General features: G+C 57.5%; 3 protein-coding genes across 3 annotated transcripts; 2 read left to right on the top strand and 1 right to left on the bottom strand.

Moving 5' to 3' along the window:
- Positions 1 to 247: 247 nt before the first annotated feature.
- Positions 248 to 4,608, bottom strand: NCLIV_021520 (anaphase-promoting complex subunit 10 domain-containing protein; the record flags this gene model as incomplete). Its single annotated transcript, XM_003882347.1, has 6 exons — positions 248 to 372; positions 870 to 1,263; positions 1,741 to 1,899; positions 2,312 to 2,424; positions 2,761 to 2,940; positions 3,852 to 4,608. The coding sequence occupies 6 exons, from the start codon at positions 4,606 to 4,608 to the stop codon at positions 248 to 250; spliced, it is 1,728 nt and encodes a 575-aa protein (XP_003882396.1).
- A 1,849-nt stretch (positions 4,609 to 6,457) lies between these two features.
- NCLIV_021510 (conserved hypothetical protein) lies at positions 6,458 to 10,444 on the top strand (the record flags this gene model as incomplete). Its single annotated transcript, XM_003882346.1, has 7 exons — positions 6,458 to 6,530; positions 7,088 to 7,173; positions 7,807 to 7,949; positions 8,434 to 8,534; positions 8,947 to 9,018; positions 9,589 to 9,667; positions 10,315 to 10,444. 7 exons carry the CDS (start codon positions 6,458 to 6,460, stop codon positions 10,442 to 10,444), a joined length of 684 nt encoding a protein of 227 aa, XP_003882395.1.
- A 4,133-nt stretch (positions 10,445 to 14,577) lies between these two features.
- On the top strand, positions 14,578 to 22,443 carry NCLIV_021500 (conserved hypothetical protein; the record flags this gene model as incomplete). Its single annotated transcript, XM_003882345.1, has 10 exons — positions 14,578 to 15,826; positions 16,221 to 16,786; positions 17,252 to 17,508; positions 17,811 to 18,129; positions 18,681 to 18,770; positions 19,124 to 19,175; positions 19,572 to 19,635; positions 19,934 to 20,048; positions 20,370 to 20,628; positions 21,179 to 22,443. 10 exons carry the CDS (start codon positions 14,578 to 14,580, stop codon positions 22,441 to 22,443), a joined length of 4,236 nt encoding a protein of 1,411 aa, XP_003882394.1.
- Between the last annotated feature and the right edge of the window lie 299 nt (positions 22,444 to 22,742).

Below are 22,742 nucleotides of genomic sequence, written 5' to 3'. Positions count from 1 at the left end.
CCTCGCTGTCACAGCCACAAGGGTATCTCGGCGAGAAAACCACATTGGGGAACCTCTGAAATTGTACAAAAGGCGCCCCTACGCGGGAGCTGCACGGCGTGAGTCGCTCCACAGAAGCCGGAACACAGGGAGAAAATGCCTGCCTTTGCGGGGGTTGCGGAGGGTCTGTTCTTGAAAAAGGCAACCGTGCACGAGACGAGGCGCGTCTCGTCACTTTCCCCAGTGCGCCGCACGTGAAGGCGACTGTCTAGAAGAACTCCCGACATGCCGCCTCGTTTGAACCCCCGGCGCGAAATGCCAGAGCGATGGCGCTGGGTGACCCGAACGTCGGAGGACGAGAGCGAGGTCTGGAATCGGGCTGAGGACCAGCGGCTGCAGGAGAAGAGGCCCGAAAGCAAAACAACGAGGGACGAACCCCGCGGAAGAGAAGACCGAGGGAAACAGGCACGTTCCGGATTTCAACGCGAGACTGAAAACAGCCGAGGCGTACTTCGGCACCTTGTTTCTTCGAATTGTTTTTTTCACATTCAGGCCGCGAACTCTCAAGAGGCGTCTGCGGGACTGCCAAGCCCTGGCGTGTGTCCTGAACATGCGCGACAAGTTCAGAGAGACTCAAACGCCGCGTTCGAAGCCGTCGGGCGCGCGCATGCACTGCTACCCAAATAGAAATAGAGGTACTCTCCATGTCTATATATATAGATATATATAATGTGAAGTTTGCAGTTCACGAGAAGATCCAAGCACAGCCATGGCCGTACACCCCTGTCTGATCGATGCTGGCTTCCGGCTGCATGAAACGAATCTTTTGCAGCTCGACCGGGGGAACATGAGGGCGCTCAAGTAGAGAGGCTTGGACGGCCCTTCCTCACCAATGTCGGCCTCGCCACCCAGGAGCCAGGTCGATGGCAGCGGCGCCGCTTCGCTGCCTTCTTCGCGTCTCCTTAACTGCGTCTGGTAGTACATGCGCACCAAGTACGACGCCACGTCCCGCGGCTCTTCTCGCTCGTGTTCCCCCTCTAGTTCACTGTCTTGCTCGCAATCGTCCTCGCGATCTTCGTCGCCAGTGGGCATCGGGGGGGGCGTGGCCAGCCGGATATGCGCCGTCTCGAAAGACGGCAGGGAAAAGGGCGCGAACGCTGGGTCGGCGCGCTCGTTCCCGTCCACTGCCGGCGCGCCTCTCCCCTGTCCTCGCTCGACCTGCTGAGACGCGCATGCAGGAGTCACCTGTGAGTCAGTCGCACCGTCGGGACCGTAGACGCGGATCTGAACGGAAACACACGCAGGCAATTTCCCCAAGGAAAAGACACATCCACGAGTACCATGACGATATATATATATATATCGGCTCAGCTATTGACTCTCCGTTTCTGTCTTTCTGTCTCCTCGACACCATATAAGCGAGCATACTGGGGCCGGGAAACGCACGCGTGGATATACATGCTGAAATGTATATATATATATATATATATATATATATATATAAGTAGAGACAGACGCCGCGCGAGGCGAGTAGTGAAGCACTGCGTGAGTTGGTTCTGGCGAGGATTCAGATGGAACGCGGGCGTCGTCGAAACGGAGCAACGGAAAGGCCGTCATTTCGCCTGCGACAGTCGCTGCGATTCCACTGCCAGGCGGTTACAGCCTCTGTAGATGTGCGCGCTCGTATGACCGCTGTGAGAGGCACGCGCCTGGAGAGGGGCTGGATTGGCATTGCTTCGCTGACCCGTCTGGCGAGCGCACCTGGCGGATGTGGACATCCCGGCCCTCGTGGAAGGTGTGGTGAACGGCGATCTGCAGACAGAAGCCGCTGACGTGGTCGATCGTCTGGAGCCAGGCGTAGAAGGCGCGGAGGTCCTCGCTGGGCGCGTCTTCAAACGGTAGGCGGCCCGCATGCTTCGCCTGAAAACCGATCCCAACACAAGAAAAGAGTTGAGGCGATACGCGAGACAAACCGTGGAACGCGCAGGTGACGGCATGTCGGTGGCGGAACCCCGGCGGGAGCAGCAAAATAAGCGGAGACCAAAGACGAAAACAAGCGGGAAGAGACCGCAACACGAAGCGGAAAAACGAGGAACGCGTGGAAACATACCCTTCGAGAGTCACCGGACGGCGCATGCTCCTCAGGCGTTTAAACCGTCAACTGTTCGACGCGCCAGAGAGGCCGATTCGTTTGTGTTCCGATTCTCCACCACACAAATCCGTGGATACGACTCCGCATATATGTACATATATGTATGTATATAGATAGATGTAACTATATATATATATATATAATTTATATACAAATGTTCTTTTGTTTTTTCGCGCTTACCCGCAAGGCATCCGTGGGACGCAGCGGGATGGACCACCAGGCTGCGCCCTCGTCGCGGGAGCGGGGCTCGTACTCAGCCTCCCTCGCGACATGCAGACTGGCCGGGCTGTCTCCTGAAAGGGACCGAAGCAGGAAGAAGGAACGAGGAGAGGTGAAAGGAAGTTGAGACCACAGCTGCGCAGAAGACGCGCGACGAGGAAAAAGACTGGCAGAGACAGTCCGTGGCATGGTGTTGGGGAGAAGGTGGAGGCGCGGCGCACAGACGGAGAGAACGTCCAGGAGACCACGGCGGCTAGGAATTCGTCAGGGGGAAGAAAACGTTTGACGAGAGAAGAGTGGGACAAGCAGAGAGAGAAGGCCGAGCGAGGAAGAGGGAGAGAAAAAGAGGGAGAGAAAAACAGGAAACCGAGAGAATCCGATTCAGACGCTTCACACAGGGCCCGGCCTACCGATTTTGATTTGCACCACCCGCGGGGTATACGACTCGTCGATCTGGAGATTGACGAGAAGGTCTACTCGGGAAATCTTCATGAGTCTGTTGAAAGTGAGAGTCACGGTGTGAGGCGCAGCGCCGTCGCTTTGCCAGAACGTCCGGCTGTCGTTGTCGCGCAGCTGCGCAACGCCGCTGCCTGAAACGAGAAACGTGCGCGGGTCGGCAAGCGCCGGCAAGAGACATGAAAGGCGCAAGAACGGACAGCGAAGCCTTCCCGTTCGTACCGACACCTCGAGACACGGCGGGAGCATCCCGCTCACAAAAAACGAGAACACGGGGAAAACGACGGAAACATGAAAGGCAATAATCTACGAGAAGCCGACATCCTGTATATATATACATATACATGTAGATATATGTACGTATATACATATATATATGTACATGTGTTTGTGTATGAAATTACGTATGGTGGTATTCATGTACGCACACCGTGTAAGCTGGGCGTTTAAGGTATTACGGGAAAGTTGCGTGATTGCAATGAGTTCCCATATGGTGCCTCTTCCGCTTCCTGGGGGACTCTGTCTGGGCAGTTTGGATGTTTCATTTTCCTTATTCAACAGCCTTTCGCTTCGGCTGTGTGCGGCGTTCCCCGCTCTCTGCTCGCGCTCTTCTGGTTTTCTTCGCTTCGGCCTGGGGAACCCTCGTCGCCAGAGCGACATCCCCTCTCATTCCGTGCGTCACTGCCGCGCGCCCTGTGGTGGCTGGACATCCTTCACATTCGCTACGGCCGCCCCTCTCAGAGTCGGCGTCTCCCCTGTGTTGTCCTGGCCGTCCTGGCATTTTGCGTTCTTGTGCTTCCTGCTGTTCTCAACCGCCCCGTCAGTCTCCCGCCCCGGTTCTCCTTTTGATCTTCTTCTTCTGTTCTCCTTCCCTCCCCTTGATCGCCGTCTGCTCCGCCCTCTGCATGCCGCTGTTCATCATTTGCGCGCCTTTTTGCGCTCGAGCGCCTCTGTCCTGCAACTCAGTTTCCGCGCTTCGTGTGACCATTCGCGTCTCACATCCTTTGCTCGATCTTTCTTCTCCTTCGCTGTCCTTCCGTCTCACCGTCTTTGGCCGAGGACAGCTGCCAGAACGCCAGCGCGCCAAGCTCGTACCAGCGCGCCTGCAGTTCCTCGAAGGGAGGAAGCGCCACGCCACAGAGCCGCGCGGGGTAGCTGCACAAGACTTCGGCTACGGAAATTCCGCTCCGGAGGCCCCCGCCCCACCAGCTGCGTCCCGTCCAGTCCAGCGGCCTGCGCGACGACGCATGCAGTGGAGAGACAGCAACTTGACCCGAACAGAGAGAAGACGCAGACGAAGAAGACGCAGCTGGAGACGACGAAGACGCAGCGGCTGGAGACGACGAAGACGCAGTCGCTGGAGAGGAGGACCGGGAGTGAGGCCGCGAAGGAGTGAAACGAGGTGAGAGAGAGGCCGAAGAGCCCACAGGGAGGAGGGACGGAGACTGGGGGCTGCGAGGTGGACCAGAGCTCGGCGCGGTGCCGTGTTCGCCTTTCTCACGCCCCCTGCGAGGTGAGGAGGCGTCTGAAGAGAGAGAAGACGAGTCGGAAAAGAAGAAATCTTCGACGTCTTCAGAGCCGCTGCTGCGGCCGCTCGAGCTGGAGAAGTCGTCGGGATCGAGGGCCGCGTCCCCGCCCTCCGACGAATTGCTGGAATCCGACTCCGACTCTGTCTCCTGTCCATCCTGCGCCAGGGAGAACGCGTGTGCGGATTCTTGTTCTCCCGCTTCGCGCTTCCGTCCTCGAGACGCGTCAGAAAGGCGAGAGCTCCGTCGCGCCTCCGCTGCGACGCGCCCGCGCATGTTCGCGATTGTTATCCTTGTACGCCGGAAGCAGCAACAGGACCGAGGAGATGAACTACCGACACGAGAAAGAAAAAGGATTCAAGGAGGCGTGACGGGGAAGGAGGTGCACAAGACGGAAAAGGTAAAAAGAATGAGGACGATGTAACGAAAAACGGAGACGTGGTGACCACAGGTGTATAGTCGAAGCTATTTAGGGGAAAAAAGAGGGGCGAAACAGGCGGAGACAATAGGAAAACAGGGATATACAGGAGGTCGGGCAAGCTCGAGGCGGATCGACGTGACGCTGAGAAGGAAACAACAGACGTGAAGGAAACGACAGACGGACGAGAATGGCCGCCGTGCGAAAAACGTTCCAACGACGAACACTTCAAACAAGAGGAAGGAAAAGGGGATTTGAAGAAGAAACGCCTGAAAAAAGACGAGACATCCCGAGACCGACGAGTTGCGTAGCGAGAGCTTCACTCCGATAGCAATCGCGCGACTTCTCCTTTCCGCCTTTATTAAAAGCGATTGCAATTCAGAGAAACGCCTTTTCGAACGGTGTCTCGCCCCTTGGTTTCCGTCCCGTTTTAGCAGACCATGTCCCGTGGAGGAGACCAGAAAGGGGGTTTGTGCACACCTGGTTGGCCTTGGGTAGCTGCATGTGGCATTCCTCGAAAGCGCCGGAACACTCAAGGAGAAGACAGAGTCCCTTTTTCGTGGCGAGAACTTGCGCCGGTCCCCTTTCACTGTTTCGACGAAAATGAAAACGAAGCGTGACGAGTCCGCGTGCTTTTCCGGCTCTCCTTTTCGACTTCTTGCAGGCGCATGCAGTTCCACAGAATACCTCCAGACGCGTGTGCGCATGCACACTCGCACGGACAGCAAAAACGTATATTTGAACGGCCATCCTCCACTGAAAAAAAGTAATTTTCACATCTGACAAACGCGCCTGTTCTCCTGCCTCGATTCACCCCCTCGCTCCTTTTCGCTCGCCTTTTTTCGTCCTGCGGCTGTCGAGCCGCTTCCTTTTCTCGGCTTCGCTATTCGCGGCAAGAGCAGCCGACAAAGAAGACGAACGAAACCTATCCCGGGGCGATCATCTCTCTCTCAGAGGTTGATGGCTGCTTGCCAGGCAAAATATCTGACTTCTGCTGTCCTCCTTCTCTGCATGGTCTCTCTCAGCCTCGCTCCTCGAGTGCCAGGCCAGTCTGTCTCTCCCAAACGCCTCAGAGAGTCGCCTTCTCTCAAGCTGTGTTCGCCTCACCGCTCTTGCCCTCGCCTTTCGTGCACCGGGAATAACCGAAATCGTCTCTCCCCTTCCGTTAAGGCCTTTTCATTCGCCTCCTTCTCCGAGGCATCTTTCTCGTTGCCGCCTTCGCCTCTTTTGCATCGCCTGCACACGTCGCTCCTCGCCTTTCTCCCTCCGCTTCCCCGTGGCTCTCCGCATGCGTCGCCCCTTTTTCCTACGCAACTTCCCGTTCGGCGTTGCCGTTCCCTCTCCTGGTGGTCAATCCGGCTGCGCCGAGCACCAGACGGGGAGGCGAGGAAGACGGTGAACATGCACGTTCACTCTGCATCCAAGTCCGTTGTCCCTCTCCTGCATCGGCCCATTCATCCGCAAGCATTTCCCTCACTGTCTCCTTTTCCGTGTTGCTCCGCAGTCTCTGCCTTCTGTGCGCCTGCGTCGCCGTCTCTGTCCGCTGCTCTCCCTGCTCGTTTGCGCCGTTCCGCCGTCTCCTCCGCGGGCCTCGCTCCTTCGCGACTCCTCAAGGTTCCAGGCGCGCCCGAGTCCTCTTCCGCGCCCCGCATTCCGCCCCGCTCGCTCGCGTATTGCACGAGACTCTTCCGATCCGATCCGCAAACCATGGCGACGGCTGCAGCGCCCGCCCAGCGCTCCTGCGGGCGGCCAGCCCCTGCGGATCTCCCACTCGGCCTCGGTGAGCTGGCCATGCGGACGTTTATTGTCGACGCTTGGGATATATTCGAGCATATAAATGTGTGTCTCCATGTGCGTATGTGGTGCGGCTGGATGGACCGGTACAGCGTGTGATTCCCTAGATACGCGACAAAACGGAGATGGTGCCAGAGAGGCAGCTGCCTACACCGGGGACTGCATGCGTATCTGCCCTCTTTAGCTTGGAGGACGTGCAGATTCATTTTTCGCTTCTCGTCTTCTGTACAGACAGCCTCTTGCACACACAAAGGCCTCTTCACCGGCGCACATGCGAACGGTCGTCAGCCACACTCAGTAACAAGACAAGTATCAGCACATACCTGTGCACACATACACGGAGATAAATACATTGGTTTGCTTGAATGTGAATGTATCGATACGCATGTGTTGGTATCCATATACACGCATGGCATATCAAACGCCTTCTTCGGATAGAAATTCTCACAGGGCTATGGAAGCTTTCGGGCTTCTTTTGTGTAGGATTGCTTTGCGTGTGTCTTTGAATGGGACGGGTCTTGCACGCTGTGCGTTGCGCGACAGATCCCTTTTGCTACAGACAGTTCGACGATCCTTCCTACGGAGGCTCGCGGCTGACTGGCGTCACCAAAGAGGAATTTCTCAAGAAGGTACGGCGACTCAGCGAGGCAGAGAATGTCGAGGGAGAGAGAGAAGACACCCCAGATAGACGACGGGGGAAGTGTTGAAGGGTGACTGAGGAGAACAACGAGGAGAGGGAGTGAGCAGCAAGAACGCCAGGCGGACGAGCGAAGAGATATACGGAGAGAGAAAGAAGAACGCTGGCGAGGCAAAAGATAATGAGACTGGAGGCAGAAGACAAGAGGGAAGCAGAGACAAGAGACGGGCGGCGAACCGACAGGGATAGAAGCACTCAGTCGAGCACAAAGGAAAGGAAAATTGGCTGCAGAGGAACAGCGCAACCTGTTTGTGTGGATTTGAATGAAATCCCAGCCTTTTCGGCATCGATAACGGATCCCGCGCACTCACAACAGGAGAGGTATCTCTAGAAACATCAGGATGGTAACAACCGTGAGCCAGACGCGCATATATATATATATATATATATGCACGTAGATATGTGGACATACACATATAAATAAATCCATGTAAGTATGTAGACATATATATGGCAGACGTGAGGTAGGGATGTGGGGGTTTGTACCAGGTGATCTATGATCGTTAGCACGTTCGCGTGTTGACGGTCCTTGCATTCTTCTGTGGCGTTCCTCCGTTGGTAACAGGTCAACGATCGAGTGGCGCAAGACTCGACGCTGGAATTCTTTGAGGGCTACGCGCCTTTTTGTCGGCATCTCTACATTCCGAACTTTGTCCGCGCCCTTCCTGGCGCTCTGCCGATCACTCCCGAGAACGAGCACATGCTTCGGTATACAGCTGAGCCCTTGACATAAATGGACGTCTCTGTCCTCCATTCTCCTTCCACTCTCATGTTTACGCTCGCTAATGTTTTATTCATGTGTCGCCGTGCAACGCCATACTCAGCAGCAGCACTCCCGAGGGATACGGAGAAAGACCAGCAACGTGCATTTTCCCATGATGCCCCGTTTAACGGCTTCCGTCTGTCGGCTCACCTGGCATTCAGGACAACTCCAAACCTCGGAAGAGGCAGAGCGAGCGATCGATGAAACTTATGAATCCAGAATTACCCGTATATAGATATATAGTGGAACATCCTTATACAGCGACAGCTATATATTTATATATATATATATATATATATATATATTCATATATATATATATATATATATATATGTAATGTATATACGTTGTGAGCATATTCATATATAGGCCGCAGAAAGGTGGCGTTTTCCTCGTGTCTTCGCGCACTCGCTCGCGCGTTTGCCGCAGGTCCGGGTACATCGCCCGCCGTCCCACTGAGCTGGCTGTCTTGACTCGGTGGTTTCCAATGAGTTACGCGAAGGACGTACTGAAGCCAGCGGCGTATCTCGGTAAGCAGAGAAGCCGGACTGCGAAGGCAGGAAAGACCGGAAGACCCTGCGGCGCCGCGCATCGTTGCAGCCCGCGTCTGAGTTTAGTAGTGAACCAGAGGACAGAAGAGAGAGGCAGCGGAGCGCGCGAAGCGCGGCCGGATACAGAGAGGCCCCAGCGTCCGACCCCCCACAGAGTGCCGCCTGAATGCGGAGTCAGTACAGGAGAGTGCGCGCATCAGACGCTTGTCTGAGGGTTAGTGAGAAGCGATTTGGCACAAGATCGAGAGACAACTCGGATGGGAAACGAGGAAGGAAGGTGCGCACGCGCGCCGAAACGAAGACACGCGAGTCCGTGTGTAGAGGCGCGAGACAAGTGCCGCTTCGATGCTGCTGCACAACAACTCCGTCGGTGTCTGTTTGGCCTGTGCAGATTTGATTCTCTACTCGCGTGAGCAAATCGCGAAGGAGGCGGCCGCCGAGACCGGAACTGAGGTTGTCGTGGGTAGGTTTTGTGTCGCATGTTCAAGAGCAATATGCCGAGAGTCGTGGACAATACTGGAGGGGATGCGAGGGCTGATAACCGCAGGTGCATGCAGTCCCCTCTGTGGCGCGTGCAGGCGAATCCTCAAGCTCACAGACTGCGTCTGCCGTGGCGGCTCAATTTTGCTTTTCTCAGCGCAAGCGCTGTCTTTCGATTTCCCTGAGAGGCGCCTGCAGGCAGTTGTGGTCACAGGGGCTCTGACGCCGTGGCACGGGACGGCGTTTTATCTTTTTCTTCTTATATCCTAGATCATGGAGACAGAAAGAAGGAACCATGACAAGGGAGTTAGGTGGAGCGCGATGCGGCATTCTACTCCTCTCGACCTTGAGAGGTGTTCTATCTCTTTGCTTCACCGGACGATTGGACTGCCCGAGAGAGCTGGTTCCTTCCGCCCCTCGCTCGCGGATCATTGTGTTGAGTCCAGTTGTCCCGGTGCATGCAACGCCGTGTTGCGTCTGTCCGTCTCGCTGTGTCTGCGTCCTTTCTGCATCGTCTGTCGCCGCTATTTCCGGGTGGTTGTTTTCCTTGCAGATCCGACAGCTCCGGCGTGGTCGATCATCGCTGTGAAAGCGCAGGACGAGGCGTACTCGCTTCCCATGGCCCCCATCACGTGAGGCGATCGCAGTCTAAAGGCTGTTTTGAATTATATCTTCTCCTGTCGTAAATAGGAGGTACTCTTCCCGTTAGAGCGTCCAGCAAATTTAAAAGGTGGTTTCGCGTTTCGCTAGTCCAGTCGGGTGGTGTACAGGAACCATAAAGAACGTGGCCTTGTCTTCATTGAACGGTGTCATTCACACGATCCGATGACTCAGTTTGACCTCAACCTACCGCCCCATCCGCAGGCAAACCCTGCCCTATAGCACTGATCCTTTCTTCTCTCCCTTTCTGCGCTATCCGCGCAGCTGACTCCCCACGGCCAGGCTCCGAGTGTCGCTCGCTAACCGACGTCTGACCGTCTGAGGAGTCGGGAATCAAACTCAGCTCACAGGAGTGATTGTCGGTCCCGTGACTCTTGTTCCCTTTCCCCTTATTCACCTCTGTGTTTGTGGCAGGCTTCACGTCTCGCAGTGTGAGCTGCGAAGTGAACTCCACACTCTTTGTTCGATGGTTGCGTAGTTCCCTTCCTTTCCTGCCATCTTTGCATGCGCCCTTCGTTTCGCCAGATCAGTCGCGGGACGACCGGCAAAACCCGCGCGTTTTTTCAACTCTGCCCTCCTCTTGTCTCTCGTGCTCGTGTCTGTTCTCGGAATGTATCAGAATGCTGCGGAACACTCTGATCGAGGAGGGCGGCAGCGGCGTGCGCCTCGACCACGCCGCCTACCGGGCATCCGTGGCATACTGGAAAACGCATGCAGTCATTATGGACCGGGAATCGTCTTTGGACTGAGCGGAAGCCCCCGACACACACACACACAGCGACAGAGCCGCGCACAAGGCGGCTGTGACGCCAGAGAAGCGGCGATGCGGCAGGCGGACAAACACCTCGCAGAAGGAAAGACAGCAAGGGGTCCGGAAAGGCCGAAGGACAAAAAAACGCGGCACAACGCGCGAACCGGAAGAGGCAACATAACGGACTGAGACGCAGAAACAAACGCAGGGAGGGAGGAGCGCGAGAACGACCTGAGACAGAACCGGAGAGAATGTCTCGACGCACCATCCCCGCGAGGAGTCAGCAGAGAAGGCGACAGAAAACGGCCGAGCGTGGCAGCGGAAGGGAGTGCAAAAAAAGCAGGATGTGACGGAACTTGTGCTCGCCCGGCTGAAAGCGGGAAGGGCGGTCCGGGCTGGGGCCGGAGCAACCAGAGGGAAAGGCACCCGAAAGGAGCGAGGCTGTGCCTACGGGCCTTGCTTGTGGCGCCTCCGATCCAGGCAAGACTGGTGGTTTTCCAACTGGATGTTCACGCCCTTTTGACCGTTCGAGAGGAAACACGCGGATGAACGCGCGACTCTCAAACGCCGCTCCTGCAGGCGCCTTCCAACCTTCCCAAGATGCAGCCACGCGCGTCCGCAGAAACACCACAGACACGCACGCACCCCAGCACTCATGTGCCTACGCATAGCACTGCGCATGCATCGAAGCATCTCGATGTGGTTAGTTCTTACTATAAATAAATGGACCGACAGACAGATATAGGATGATAGATGTGCGTCGATAGAGATAGATACACAGAGGAACCGATAGATGTAGACAGATGTACGTGACCAGTGCTACCCGGGTAGTACGACGGGCCCTTGGCAGTCGCGCAGCAGCTAAGCGGGGGTTCGCCTCGGCTCCCCGGATGCGGGTGATTCGGCTTCAAACGGCTGTGGGTAGTCTCTACATGTCCCGGAGGCGGTCTGCCGTCTCTCGAAAACGTGCCGAGAGAGAAACGCTTCGATGTCCTTGGATCGCTGCAACCTGCCTCCGAGTCAGGCACGACCAGGGCCGAGATAAGAGCGCAAAGCGGGACGGTGCTACCCTGTAATCGGGGCGTGTCCCTACGATCCCTCGACATTCCGCGTACCAACACGAGGTCGGACGCTCCCAGAGACTTCATTTCGTAGGCGTTGCCTTTCTCTCGGATGCCTCACGTGTCTTGTTCGCCGGCATCAGTTTTTTTGTCACGCCGTGGTGGTTCTGCGTTCCGCCCGTTCGTCTCTAAACACTCATCGGCTCTCTTGCGCCATAACCATCCGGCATATACGACTACCCTACACCGAGTCCGTTCTGAGAGTCTGTGGCGACACAAATAGCGATCGAGAAAAGCAACGGTTGTGCTAAGAGGAGCGTATATCAATGAAGACATATCGATATATGCGCCTGTTTTTCGAAGGCGAGTTCCTGCCTCTCCTGCTTTGTACGAAGAAATCCCGGAGGCACCACGTTGGACACTCACGGAGACTGTTTGCCGGTGTCGACAGGCGGCTACGTGCTCTTTGCATTTTCTTTCCAGGTGGAGAGGGAGAACTGGGCAGCGGGAACGTCGCCAAGGCCCTTTCTCTCCATTTCCTCGAGAACGCATGCGCGATACTCCTCGAAAAAGTGGTTGCAGTTCTGCTGTAGCTGCCCGCGAATGAAGTGGTATCGATACCAGTGATTCCAGCACGCATCGTAGAGCGCCTTCTCGTGGACACAAGACTGCAGCTGCAATCGCGGACAGGAGGAGAGGCAACGCCGGCAGCCTTGTGAAGAGAGACAGACTAAGAGAAAAAAGAGGAAGGACACAACGGGGAGAGAGACGGGACAGAGGACGAAGGCCGGACGCAGGAGAGAGGGGCGGCGAGAAGACGACTTGCAGGTGACACTGGAAGGCGGCGGCAAGCAAGTAGAGAGGTAGAGAGGGAGGGAGGAACAGGAAGAGAATCAGATGCATGAAGAACCCATCGGTGTGTAGCCGCGGTAGAAGTGGAGGGATTTCGTCTTGCGTCTCTGCGCTGACGCTCGGTCTTTGGCTGACCGGGGGAACGAAAAGCGGAATACATCCTACAGAGGAAAAGGCCAGAGGAGCGCCTGCGGCAGATAAGAAGAGGAAGACTGGACGAGAGGGAAAGAGAGGACGTGAAGAGAGAGAGAACGAAGGAAAGAACTCACGCCGAGAAAAAGGAAACCAACGAGAGACGGCGTAGGAAGAGAAAAACGAGGAAGAGACTTACCGCTTCGACTCGGGCAGCGCCAGCGGCCGCATAGTCCTGGCCTTTTCTCGGTGTAGAAGATGAGGAAGAAAAGGAAGCAGAGAAAGCGACATCCGTCTTCTCGCCTGGGCCTCCACAGGAGGCGTTTTCGGAGGGATTCTCTGAGCTTCCCCCGGTCATCTTGGAGAGTGTTTCCGGCTGATTTAGCGGAGCCAAGGCGTTCTGAAGAGGGAACACGAGGGAGAGGACGAACGGGAAGAGGAGCCTGTGGCCGGAGAAAAGCTTTGCACGCACACTTTGCTGTCGCAAATGGGACGGCAACGCTGTCTTGGGCTGACAAAGTTAGTGAATGGCAGCGAGTGGGAGAGGGCGAAGAAAGGCGCAAATGAGTCAATCCGAGAAATGTGTCCAGGTGCGCTTTCCTCGGGCTAGGTTTTCACATGAGTGTGGATGCAGGGAAAAAAAAAGCAGTTCCAGGAGATCGAACATAGATGCCCCAAATGCAGAGCTTACACCAAGAAGAGCTAATAGAAACAAACGCGTCAATCGATACGTAAATATGCAGAACAGACGGTACATCCGTGCTCTACAGATGGGTACAGACAGTACAGTAACGCCCATGCGGCATGCGGTAACATATAGGTATATCGATGCATGCAGAGGCCACCAGCGTCGGATATCCAGTTGTACACATTAAGAAACAGCTATTTTAGGTATACAAAGAGTAAGTATGCACTGGCGTGAAGCCTCGGCACTGTTGAAAAAAACAACGAGGGGGAACTCGCTAGTCCGAGAGCCGCTTGAGGAACCTTCCCCGGGTTACAAGTCGCGACGAAAAAAGACCGACAAGCTTTCTCCGGTCACGGAAGAGCTTTCCACGTTATTTCCGAGTCGTATTCTTGTGTCTACCTAATGAAGCTGCTGTGGCGAAAAGGTGACAGCCTATTTTTCGATCGAGACAGGCTGCTGTCTGCACGCACATCTAGCATCTTTTTCTCCGTTTTTCGCGCGTCGCGCGCATGCATGAGATGCAAAGGACGCTTTCAGTGGAAAGCTCCTTCCCCCACAAGGATTTCCAGCAGAGAAAACAAGGAAAATTAGGAAACCGGCGAGCAACTTCAAGAGCGCGTTTTTTCTCGCTCTCTCTTCCAGGTCGGCTCGTCTGTTTTTTTTTATAAAGAAAGCCGATTCCGGGGGGAATTCCGTGAAATTTTTGTTTCGCTGTTGTTGCTCGCCTCGAACCCGTCACGCTGTGTCTGACTCCTGAGGCTGCCGTCTTCCTCTGCCTCCGTGGTCCTTGATTTTGTTTCGATTTTCTCTCCCTTCTCGCCTTTCCCGCTTGCTTTCGAGCTTCTTGGACACCGTCCGCGCCCTCGCGTCAAGTCTTCTCTCTCTGTCCACGGGCGTGGATCTCGCAACGCTCCAAGGATGGCGCCAACCGGGTGTCGGAGAACAGCCGACGAAAGAGAGCCGAACGGAAAAGAACAGCAAGAGGCACGTGAATAAATCACAACGCATGCGGTCCTCTGGCAGGCCGCCCCAATTTCGCATTTTGCTTGCCGATGGACCCTGGCGCTCCGCCCAAGCTCAATCGAAGCAGCTGTGAGGCGTCACGTTTCAAGCTGACGCAAGCGGCTCCAAACGGCGGTATCCCTGGAACGCTCACGCCCGAGAAGATCGCGACCTTCCGAGCAGAAAAACGCGCCGAGGGGGAGAGCTCGGGCCCCACCGGCGATTCCATCTTTTCGATGCCTTCAAAAACAGGTCGCGGCGTCTGCCGAAGAAGTCTGGAATTTCGGGCGGGTTTTTCCACCGGAACCGTCGGTGTGTCTCCGCCAGCAGCTGCAACTTGCTTCGTACAGTTCTCTTTGTCCTCGCTCCCCCCTGAAGTTTCGGTTTTTTGGAAAAATGGGTCACGGACCGCCTCCGTTCGGAGGGCGTGCCGAGGCCTCCGGGCGTGCAGAAGCATCGGCAACCTTCGCTTCTGTAGCATCCATGGGGTGTCCTGACCCTCGGCTTTTTCCTCCTGCGCCAGGCGCTCTGCAGGCGTCTGGGTCTCCCTCCTCTCTGTACGCATCAGCTAACGAACGCTGCCAGCCGATCCTTTCTCCACAGAGCCTCCTCCCGATGACTGCTCCGTCTGTGGCCGAAGGTTTGTCCCCACCGCCTCTGGCCTTTGGAGCCGCACCCGCGACTGTCGCCGCTCCTCAGTTTCCCGCGTCTTTTCCCGACGCCGCTCCGTTCTACGCATCGCCGCCTCCCAGCGCACCTGCTTTCTGTCCGCCTGTCACTCCGCAGCCCGTCGGCTTCCTGACCGCCAACGCCCCAGGTGTCTATACACCCGGGCCGTCGGGTGCATGCGTGCCTAGTGCAGGCGTCGCCGCGCCTGTGTGCACAGGAAATCTTCTGCCCGTCCACTCGGAGGTTCCTGCGCCGCTGGGAACGGCTCCGCACGCGCCGTCCCTCTCGCTTCCTGCGTGCTCACCGTCGTTTTACCTGTTTCCCGCTGCCGACAATGTTGTGGCCTTTGCGCTTCCGCCTGCAGCGCGAAGCCATGCCGTGCCGCACGCAGAAGGCGTCTTGCCCGACCAGTCCGACCCCTTTCTCGCGCCCGAGAACGTCCCTTTCCCCCCGGGGTTCTCGCTGCCCGGCGCGCCAGCCGACCCGCGCTTTGCAACGGCCGGGAGGGAAGGCGAGGCAGAGACCCTGTCGGCGGCCCCGGCTGGGAATCTGTCCGGCTTCGTTGGCTCTGGTCTCGCTGACGGTCACCATCCTGTGGTTGAAACGTCGGGCCTGCCGGAGCAGAACGGGAAGCATTTCGACCGTGTGGAAGACGCAGATCGACGGCGCGGCGTCCCGCTCTCCGCTCCCTCTGAGGCGCCTCGTCCCCGGCTCCTCGGCCACACCATTACAGCTTTTCCGCTTTTGAAAAAAAAGCGCTTCTTCTGCCCGGACGGCCGGTCTCCAGTGTCAGACAGCGGCGGCAGGGACGACTTCCGCAGGCAGTCGCAGCGGGCATTGGAGAGGATCGCCCGGAAAATTCAGCGACGAGTCTTCCTCATTGGAGGTGGAGAGCTCCCCGACCACGTGACGCGCGCCGCCGCCAGCTGCATCCGCGCAGGAGCCGGGCCCGAGGTGTATCTACAGCTCATGGAAGGTGAGAACCTCAGTTGAAGTTAGGTATTCGCCTGGGACGCGAGACCGAAGTGCTTCTCCGCGTACGCTTCGCTTGCCAGTAACGCGGGTTCAAACAACATTTTCTGCACGACCGCTCCAGTCGATTTCTGCGTCACATGCCGAGTCAGCCAGGATTGCCGTTGTCCCGAGAGGCGAAGGCCAGCGGAGAGGGAGTGGCATGTCCTTCGTTGATCCCTGGGAGCGTTCTACGCGACGTTCCCGCCTCGCTCAGCGTGTGGTTTCTATCCGCCAGGAGTGAGTGTGTGTCGCCCGGCAGCTCATCCGTATGTATTGTGCGCGACGACGACGCTCGACGACTCGAGCGACGCAGCGGAATCGGCGCGTGTTTTCTTCTTTTCTCATTCGCTTCTTAGAGGCGGCGCCTTCGCTCTCGGTTTGTCCGGACGTATACGTCGGTTTCTCGCCTTCGGATGCCACCGCCGCCACGGCGAGCGCCCTGGAGGCCTACCATGCGGGTTCGCCTTCGTTTTCACCGTCTTCGTTTTCTCCGAGTACGCGAACTTCCTCTTCGTGCGGGGCGTTTGTGGACGCTCTTCGCCACGAGCTCTGCCGGCTCTCACGGCTTCCTCCGCATGCGTGGGTGTGGCGGCGGGTGTCTCCTCGCCCCGCGTCTCCCTCGGGATCGGCCTGCTCGTCTGACGAGCTCGAGTCCGCGCGAAGGCGTGGCGACGGAGACACGCGAAGAGGCGAAGAGCTCCGGGACGCCGCGGCGGTGTCTCCGGCCGTGGCAAGACTGGAAGACAGCTGCGGGGTGGACGGGCCGAGGCGAGGCGACTTGGAGCAGCGCAGGGCGAGGGACGCGCGGCAGCCGGGCGCGAGGTTTTTTCATGCATGCGCGGGCATCACTGTGGGAGAGGATGCAGCCGCCCTGGCGCTCTTTGGAGGCAAGGAGGAAGGCGGCAGCCTCGCCGACAATCAGGTGAGACGAAGAAGCTGAGGGAATCAGAGTGACGCGGGGCGAGTGGGAGGGTTCCGGCGGGAAAAAGGCGCACACTTCCGAGCGATCAAGGTGATCTGAAAGACACGGACAGGCTCGGAGCAGCAAGATGCGACAGAAGCAGGAAACGGAGGATGCCTCACCCATTAGAGAACAGTGAACGCTAAAAAGATGGGATTCGCTTGACAACCGAGTGTTTATACGCTGAACAGCCTAGCAGAACCTCGCAGTGTCAGGGCGTCAAGAGGCGCGAGGGAGAGGTTTCACGACGCAGCTAGCATCAAAGGAACGAACCAGCACTACGAGAATAGGCACGATGGGATAGACAGAGGAGCAAAGCAGACCAGAGACGCAGAGACTGAAGAAGCCTGGCAACGTGCTGGCGTCTGAAACCTCATCTCGCATGGTCTGTTGATCTGGTCGCTGCCCGTCTGTTGCTGCGTTCAGCTGTACCTCCTTGACGTCTCTCCAATGCTGTGTCCGTCGCTGGCTCCCGGGTGCCTCCGGGCTCTTTCGGCGCGTGCGCATTCCGCCGACTCGAACCGCAGCTTCCCCTCCTGTCCCGCTTCGCCCCCTGTCTCTCTCGGCTCCGAGCTTCACTGGGCTGCGCCTGCCTTCGTGGGGCCGCGGCCTGCGCCTCGCTTCGGCCATTCGCTGGTCTTCTCGGACCCTCACCTGATTCTCTTTGGCGGTGTCGACTCGGAGTAAGTCGTCTTCCGCGGGTGTCTGGGTTTCTCTCTCCTCGCCTGCCCGTCGTCTCGCTCTGCGTGTTTTCGTTCGCTGTCATCGCTCCACATGCTCCGCGGCAGTCGTCGATGGGTGTTGCCGCGAGGCATCCTTGCGAGTCGTGCTCTTCGCCTGAACCTCGAGTGTCGGAAACTCAGGCGGGCTGGAAACCCCCACGGAGGCTTCCGGCGTGTTTTGGTTTCCGCACGACATCTCGCACTTGCCGCGAGTCTACGGAGGCATGCGTTGTCCTGTTCTGTTGCGCTCGCGCTCTGTGCAGGGGGCGTCTCTTAGGGGACACGTGGATTGTTGATCTGTTCGCTACGAGTTCGGCTCCTCTCGACCCGGCGTCGCCCTCCAGCTGCGCGTCTACCTTTTTTGCGAGTCGTCTGTTTTGGGTGAAACTCGATTTTCCGTCTCCTTCGGCCTTTCCGTCTTCGCCGCCCCTGCAGCCCCTCCCGCGGTGCTTTCACACGGCGACGTGTTTCCGTCTCGCCTCCCGAACGGACGAGCGCGAAGAACCTTTCTCGCCAGACCGAGAAAGAAAGCGAAGCGACGAGGCAGTTGGCGAGGAGCCGAAGAGGGCGTCAGCGTCCATGGTAAGGCCTTCGCACGCGGGAACTGTGCATGCGCCCCGCATAGAAGGGGTGACACAGTTCCGGAGCGGCACTCGGCTCAGACCGAAGAGACGCGAACACACTCGGGAAGAGGACAAAAAGCGAGAGCGAAACCAACGTGGCGAAAGGATTTTCTCCGATAGAGAGAGGAGGACAAAGTCGGAGAAGAAATCTTTGGGAAGAAGCTCTCGTCGCTGTCCGGGGGAAAAGGGAGTATCTATCAGGAGACAGTGACGCGGCAAGGCGTCTGAAGACAGCCAAGGCCCGGCGTCCACCCTCTTCATTTCGAGATAGGGATCTGTGTGTCGCGCGTTCGCGAGTCTCATGCGGCAAAACCCTCGGCCCCGTGACCGTCACTGGCGACGGGTCTTTCCGCAGGCGTGTAGAGCCCATTCTCTTCCGCCGCGCTGCAGCGCGGCTATTTCACTGTATACGGTGTGCGAGGTCGGGGTTCTACCTGAGAGCGGGCGTTCCGAGTATAAGGATGTGCAGCACAGGGAGAGTGATTCTCTGCGCCGTGCTTTGTGACCCAGATCGTCGCCGGCGGATTCACTCAGTACATCCTCCCGCGGCCGCGACTGTACATCCTTCGGAGCAACGCGGAGAGAACGGACTGGAGTTGGGTAAGGAAATGGCGCACGCCTCGATGCAGGTGTCGAGTTCTACGGGGAGAAATGCCGCTACCCCTACATAGTTCTGTCAAATACTCAGAATTTTGTATCGAGATCTCTGAGTCTCCACCTACTGCCACTCCCTTTCCTTGTGGTGAAGCGCTCCGCCGCAAGCTCGCAAATATGCGTGTGTACGGAATGAAACGATTATACGAATGGGGAAAAGCAGTGTCGAATCGCGTGCAAGCATGTTGAGATATCGAGGTGTAAGGACATGTACAATCGATGACTTTTTCGAGTTTTGATCTGTAATAGGTTTCCCACGTCTGGTGTTCGGATGATTTGCATGTGTCTGTACGCCTCAGACGATTGCTCCGGTTCGCGTGAAGAGCTCCTTCGATCAACGCTTCCTCCACGGTGAGTCCGGATAGTTGCCTCACAAAGTCTTGCACTTTTCGATTCGCAGACACGGAGCGGGTTTGCATGGCGGCGTACTGCCGTAGAGAAAGAGAGACTTCACACCCTCGGTCACCTAACCCGCGTTTCCCGTGTGAATCTCAATGCCTCCCCTCGCGTCTTGCCAGTCGACTCCGTGCACATCGACGCATATATATATATATATATATATATATATATAGATAGATAGATAGATAGATAGATAGATAGATAGATAGATAGATAGATATGTGCATGTGCATATGTGGCATTCTGGATTCGTTCTTCTTTTTCGTCCGTCTTTCTCGGCTGAGCTTACTGGCCTTCTCGTGGCTTTTCCCGGCCTAAAACCTTCCCGTCCCGTCATCTGTTTCGCAGGTGCAGTCACAGTGGAGTCGACTCTGTTCCTTCTCGGAGGCCTGCGCACAGCAGACCGAGACAGGTGAGACTCGTTGCCTTCCGGGAGTGCGAGGCGGCCGAGACTCGGACTAGGCCAGACTCTGACTAGGCCCAGAGTTCCCTGCAGAGCAGCGACAGAGCCGTTCGTCTCGCTCTGTGACTGGGGCTGCCTAGCCGCGACAAGGGGCGAACACTGTCCACTCGAGGGTCCTCCGTTGTCGCCAAGAACACCGTGCAGCGTGTGCACAGAGCCCCCCTGCGTTTTCCTGGCATGCATCTCGAAACGCCGACTCGGAATCAACGAAAGCCCTCCTTTCCGGTGTCTCTTCCGGTGCGCGCAGCTCGACCGCCTCTCTGCTCACGTACAGCGCGCTGAGTCGTCGCTCTCTCGCCTTCCCTCATGTCCTTCTCGCAGCCGACGCAGGCAGTCAGCCGCAGCAGTTTGCTCCCGGCACTGTAAGTCTTGCTCCGTTGACCTCCGTTTATCTCCTTCCTCTTTGGCCGGCCACGTGGTGTCTACTGGGTATCCCCGATTCCATGTGTGTCTGTGTGTGTCCTCTGTTTTGGTCTTCGCTTTGATTCGACAACCTCGCCTTTGTCTCCAGCGCGATCGGAAAGGCCTATCGTTCACGCCGGGTGCGTCCCATGGTGCATGAGTTTCTCTTTTTGCCTGCGGCGCGTGATGCCGGGTTCGTTCCCCGAGTGTCCCTCGATTTCTGCGCTCTCTCAAAGAGCCGGCGCTGCATTCCTTGCCTCTGGTTGGCCTGTGTCCTGCAGTTTGGGCTCCAAGCCTGGGAGGTCGCCGGCGAGATTTTTGCTCTCGGCGGCCTGTGCGTGGCTGCCGATTCCTCCTCAACTTGCGCCGCCTTCTCCGCCAGCAGGTCCCACGGTGAAGAGCGAGGCGACGACACGGTCTCCATGCGAGACGACTGTCCAAAGGGCGGCATCGACGAAGCCCCGCTCTGCAAGAACGAATACTCCATGGTCTCCAGAGAAAGACGTGCAGGGCCCTTTCTCATACGCCTCGACGCGTGCGGTAAGGAGAGCATGCACTTGTATCAACTTTTGTTGAACAAGATTCAGTTAGGAACGATAGTTCACCGTCCCCTCTCAGAACCATTTACAATTTTAGGTCTACATTTTGTCGAAGCGTCCCATTAATAAGAATCATAATATAAGTCACCAGGCTACATATATATATGCATATATATATATATATATATATATATATATATTGCTACGGCAAATGGAAGGCAGACGTACAAACGTTTTTGAAAGCATGTGCAAAGGAACGGTACCGATGTCTGTCTGTCTCTGTAGATTGCTGTGTCTGTCTCTGGCCGCGTGCAGTTACCTCACGAATGCACACTGATACACATCAAAGAACTGGATGTGGATCTACGACTGTCTTCTCCCAGAGAGGGAGACGTACTGTCCCGAGTGCACTTGGGGAAAGCATCGGTTCCGTCTGTCTCCGCCTGAATTTTCTCGAGGCCGCAGCGGTCGTGCAGCCTTGGAGCCGTCGCCCTTGCGTTGCTGCTTCATTTTTTTTTCTTGACTTGCCCGTTTCTTCCCTTGCCCCGCAGACTACCTGTCGTCGTACGAAGCAGATATGCAGCGGCTCCAGCGCCTCCGCTTGCTGCATGCGGAGGCAGGGGCGAACGTCGCGGTGCCGGAGCCCTACGAGCTCTCTCCTCAGGAGTCTTCGGACGAGGACGACGCGGGTGAGGACGATCCGCAAACGGCCTGGCGAGTCTTTCGGGACGACACAGACGAGGACAGCGATTCGCCTCGCGTCTCGGTGCGTCTCCCCGAGCCGAAAGACGACTGCGTGCCTTTGGGTGTATGTACGGGCCACGGCACGCTCGATGGCGGGCGCGGTCCGGGCGACGTGATGCCGGTCTCGCCTCGTCACGCGTCAACCTGTGGCAGGGCAGAATCCTCAGTGCCCAGCGTCGATGACGGCTCGCCATGGTCGCCTTCGGTGGCGCGTTCGTCCGCCCCTTCCTCGCCCTCTGTCTCCCCGGACGGTGGGGGCCCGCTGAGTGAGTCTCGGTCTCCTGCCCCGTCGCGAGAGCGAGACGCTCGGGCGTTCGAGCCTTCCTGCGACTCCTCGCCGCGGTCTCCGAGTGCCCAAGGCCGAGGCGAGCCTCCCCACGAGGAGTTGCAAAGAGGCGGAGCGAGCATAGCTGCCAGTCAGGACGTGACCATGCGCGAAGGACCGAGACTCGAGGGACGCGCCGACCTCTACGCGACCCCCGAGCGCCGGAAAGGCGCCTGTCGAACCTCGGACAGCCTCGGATCCAACCTCGCTGCGGTGGCAACCCCGAACCTGGCCTCTGCGCGAAGCGGTCGCCAAACCTCCGGCTCTGTGTCGTCGCCTGGGACGCCGTCTTCTGTCTGTTCGGCGGCGTCGCCCGCCGCCGGACACGCCGGCTGGTCGCCCCGGCACGTGCAAAGCTCGCGCTCGCCGACAGGAAGTGCCTGCCGAGGAGACACCGTGGGAGACAGTGGAGACAGGTCTGTGGGGTCGCGGAGCGGAAGCCGGAGCGGCTGCTCCACACCGCGGTCTCCAGCGACCGGACATGCCCATCTGTTCTCTGACCAGAGTGAGGTTCCGCCTTTCGTCGCTCCGCCACCCAGGCCTCCGCGGCCTCGGCGCGCCGCCGCCCAACACGCTCTCGACTCCTTCCGGTCTCTGCCTGATCGCGCTGAGAGACGTGCCCGCAGCGGCGACTCGCCAGAGCCTGCGGAGCCGGAGGGCGAGAAAGCCTGTGGGCAGGAGGCGGGCGAGCAGCAGGCGAAGAAGCCGCGGATCGCCGGCGAGGCCCCGGATGATGGAGCGGAGTAGAGAAATCTTGAGACACAAGCGAAAGAGACGGAGATGATGTCCTGAGACGGCTGTGTTGGAACACGTCCTGGGTCATCCAACGAATGGAAAACAGCGAGGTTTTGGTCCAGTCGTTTCTCGCGTTCTTCGTGAAGGCAGCGTTTTTCTCAGTTCCGGATCTTTGGTGTTGTGGCGGCTTCAGAGCGGAAAGCGGTCTATCGCAAGGGCGTTGCCCCTCGCCTTCCAGAAACGTGTGTCGCTTCCTCTGAGTGTCTCCGTGAGGAGGGAAGAACTGTCTCCTTCGTTTCTGCGTGCTGGAG

The sequence above is a fragment of the Neospora caninum genome, chromosome VIIa (assembly GCF_000208865.1).
Source record: "Neospora caninum Liverpool complete genome, chromosome VIIa".
In the NCBI taxonomy this organism is placed as follows: domain Eukaryota; phylum Apicomplexa; class Conoidasida; order Eucoccidiorida; family Sarcocystidae; genus Neospora; species Neospora caninum.
This window is presented reverse-complemented; position numbering and strand designations above follow the sequence as displayed.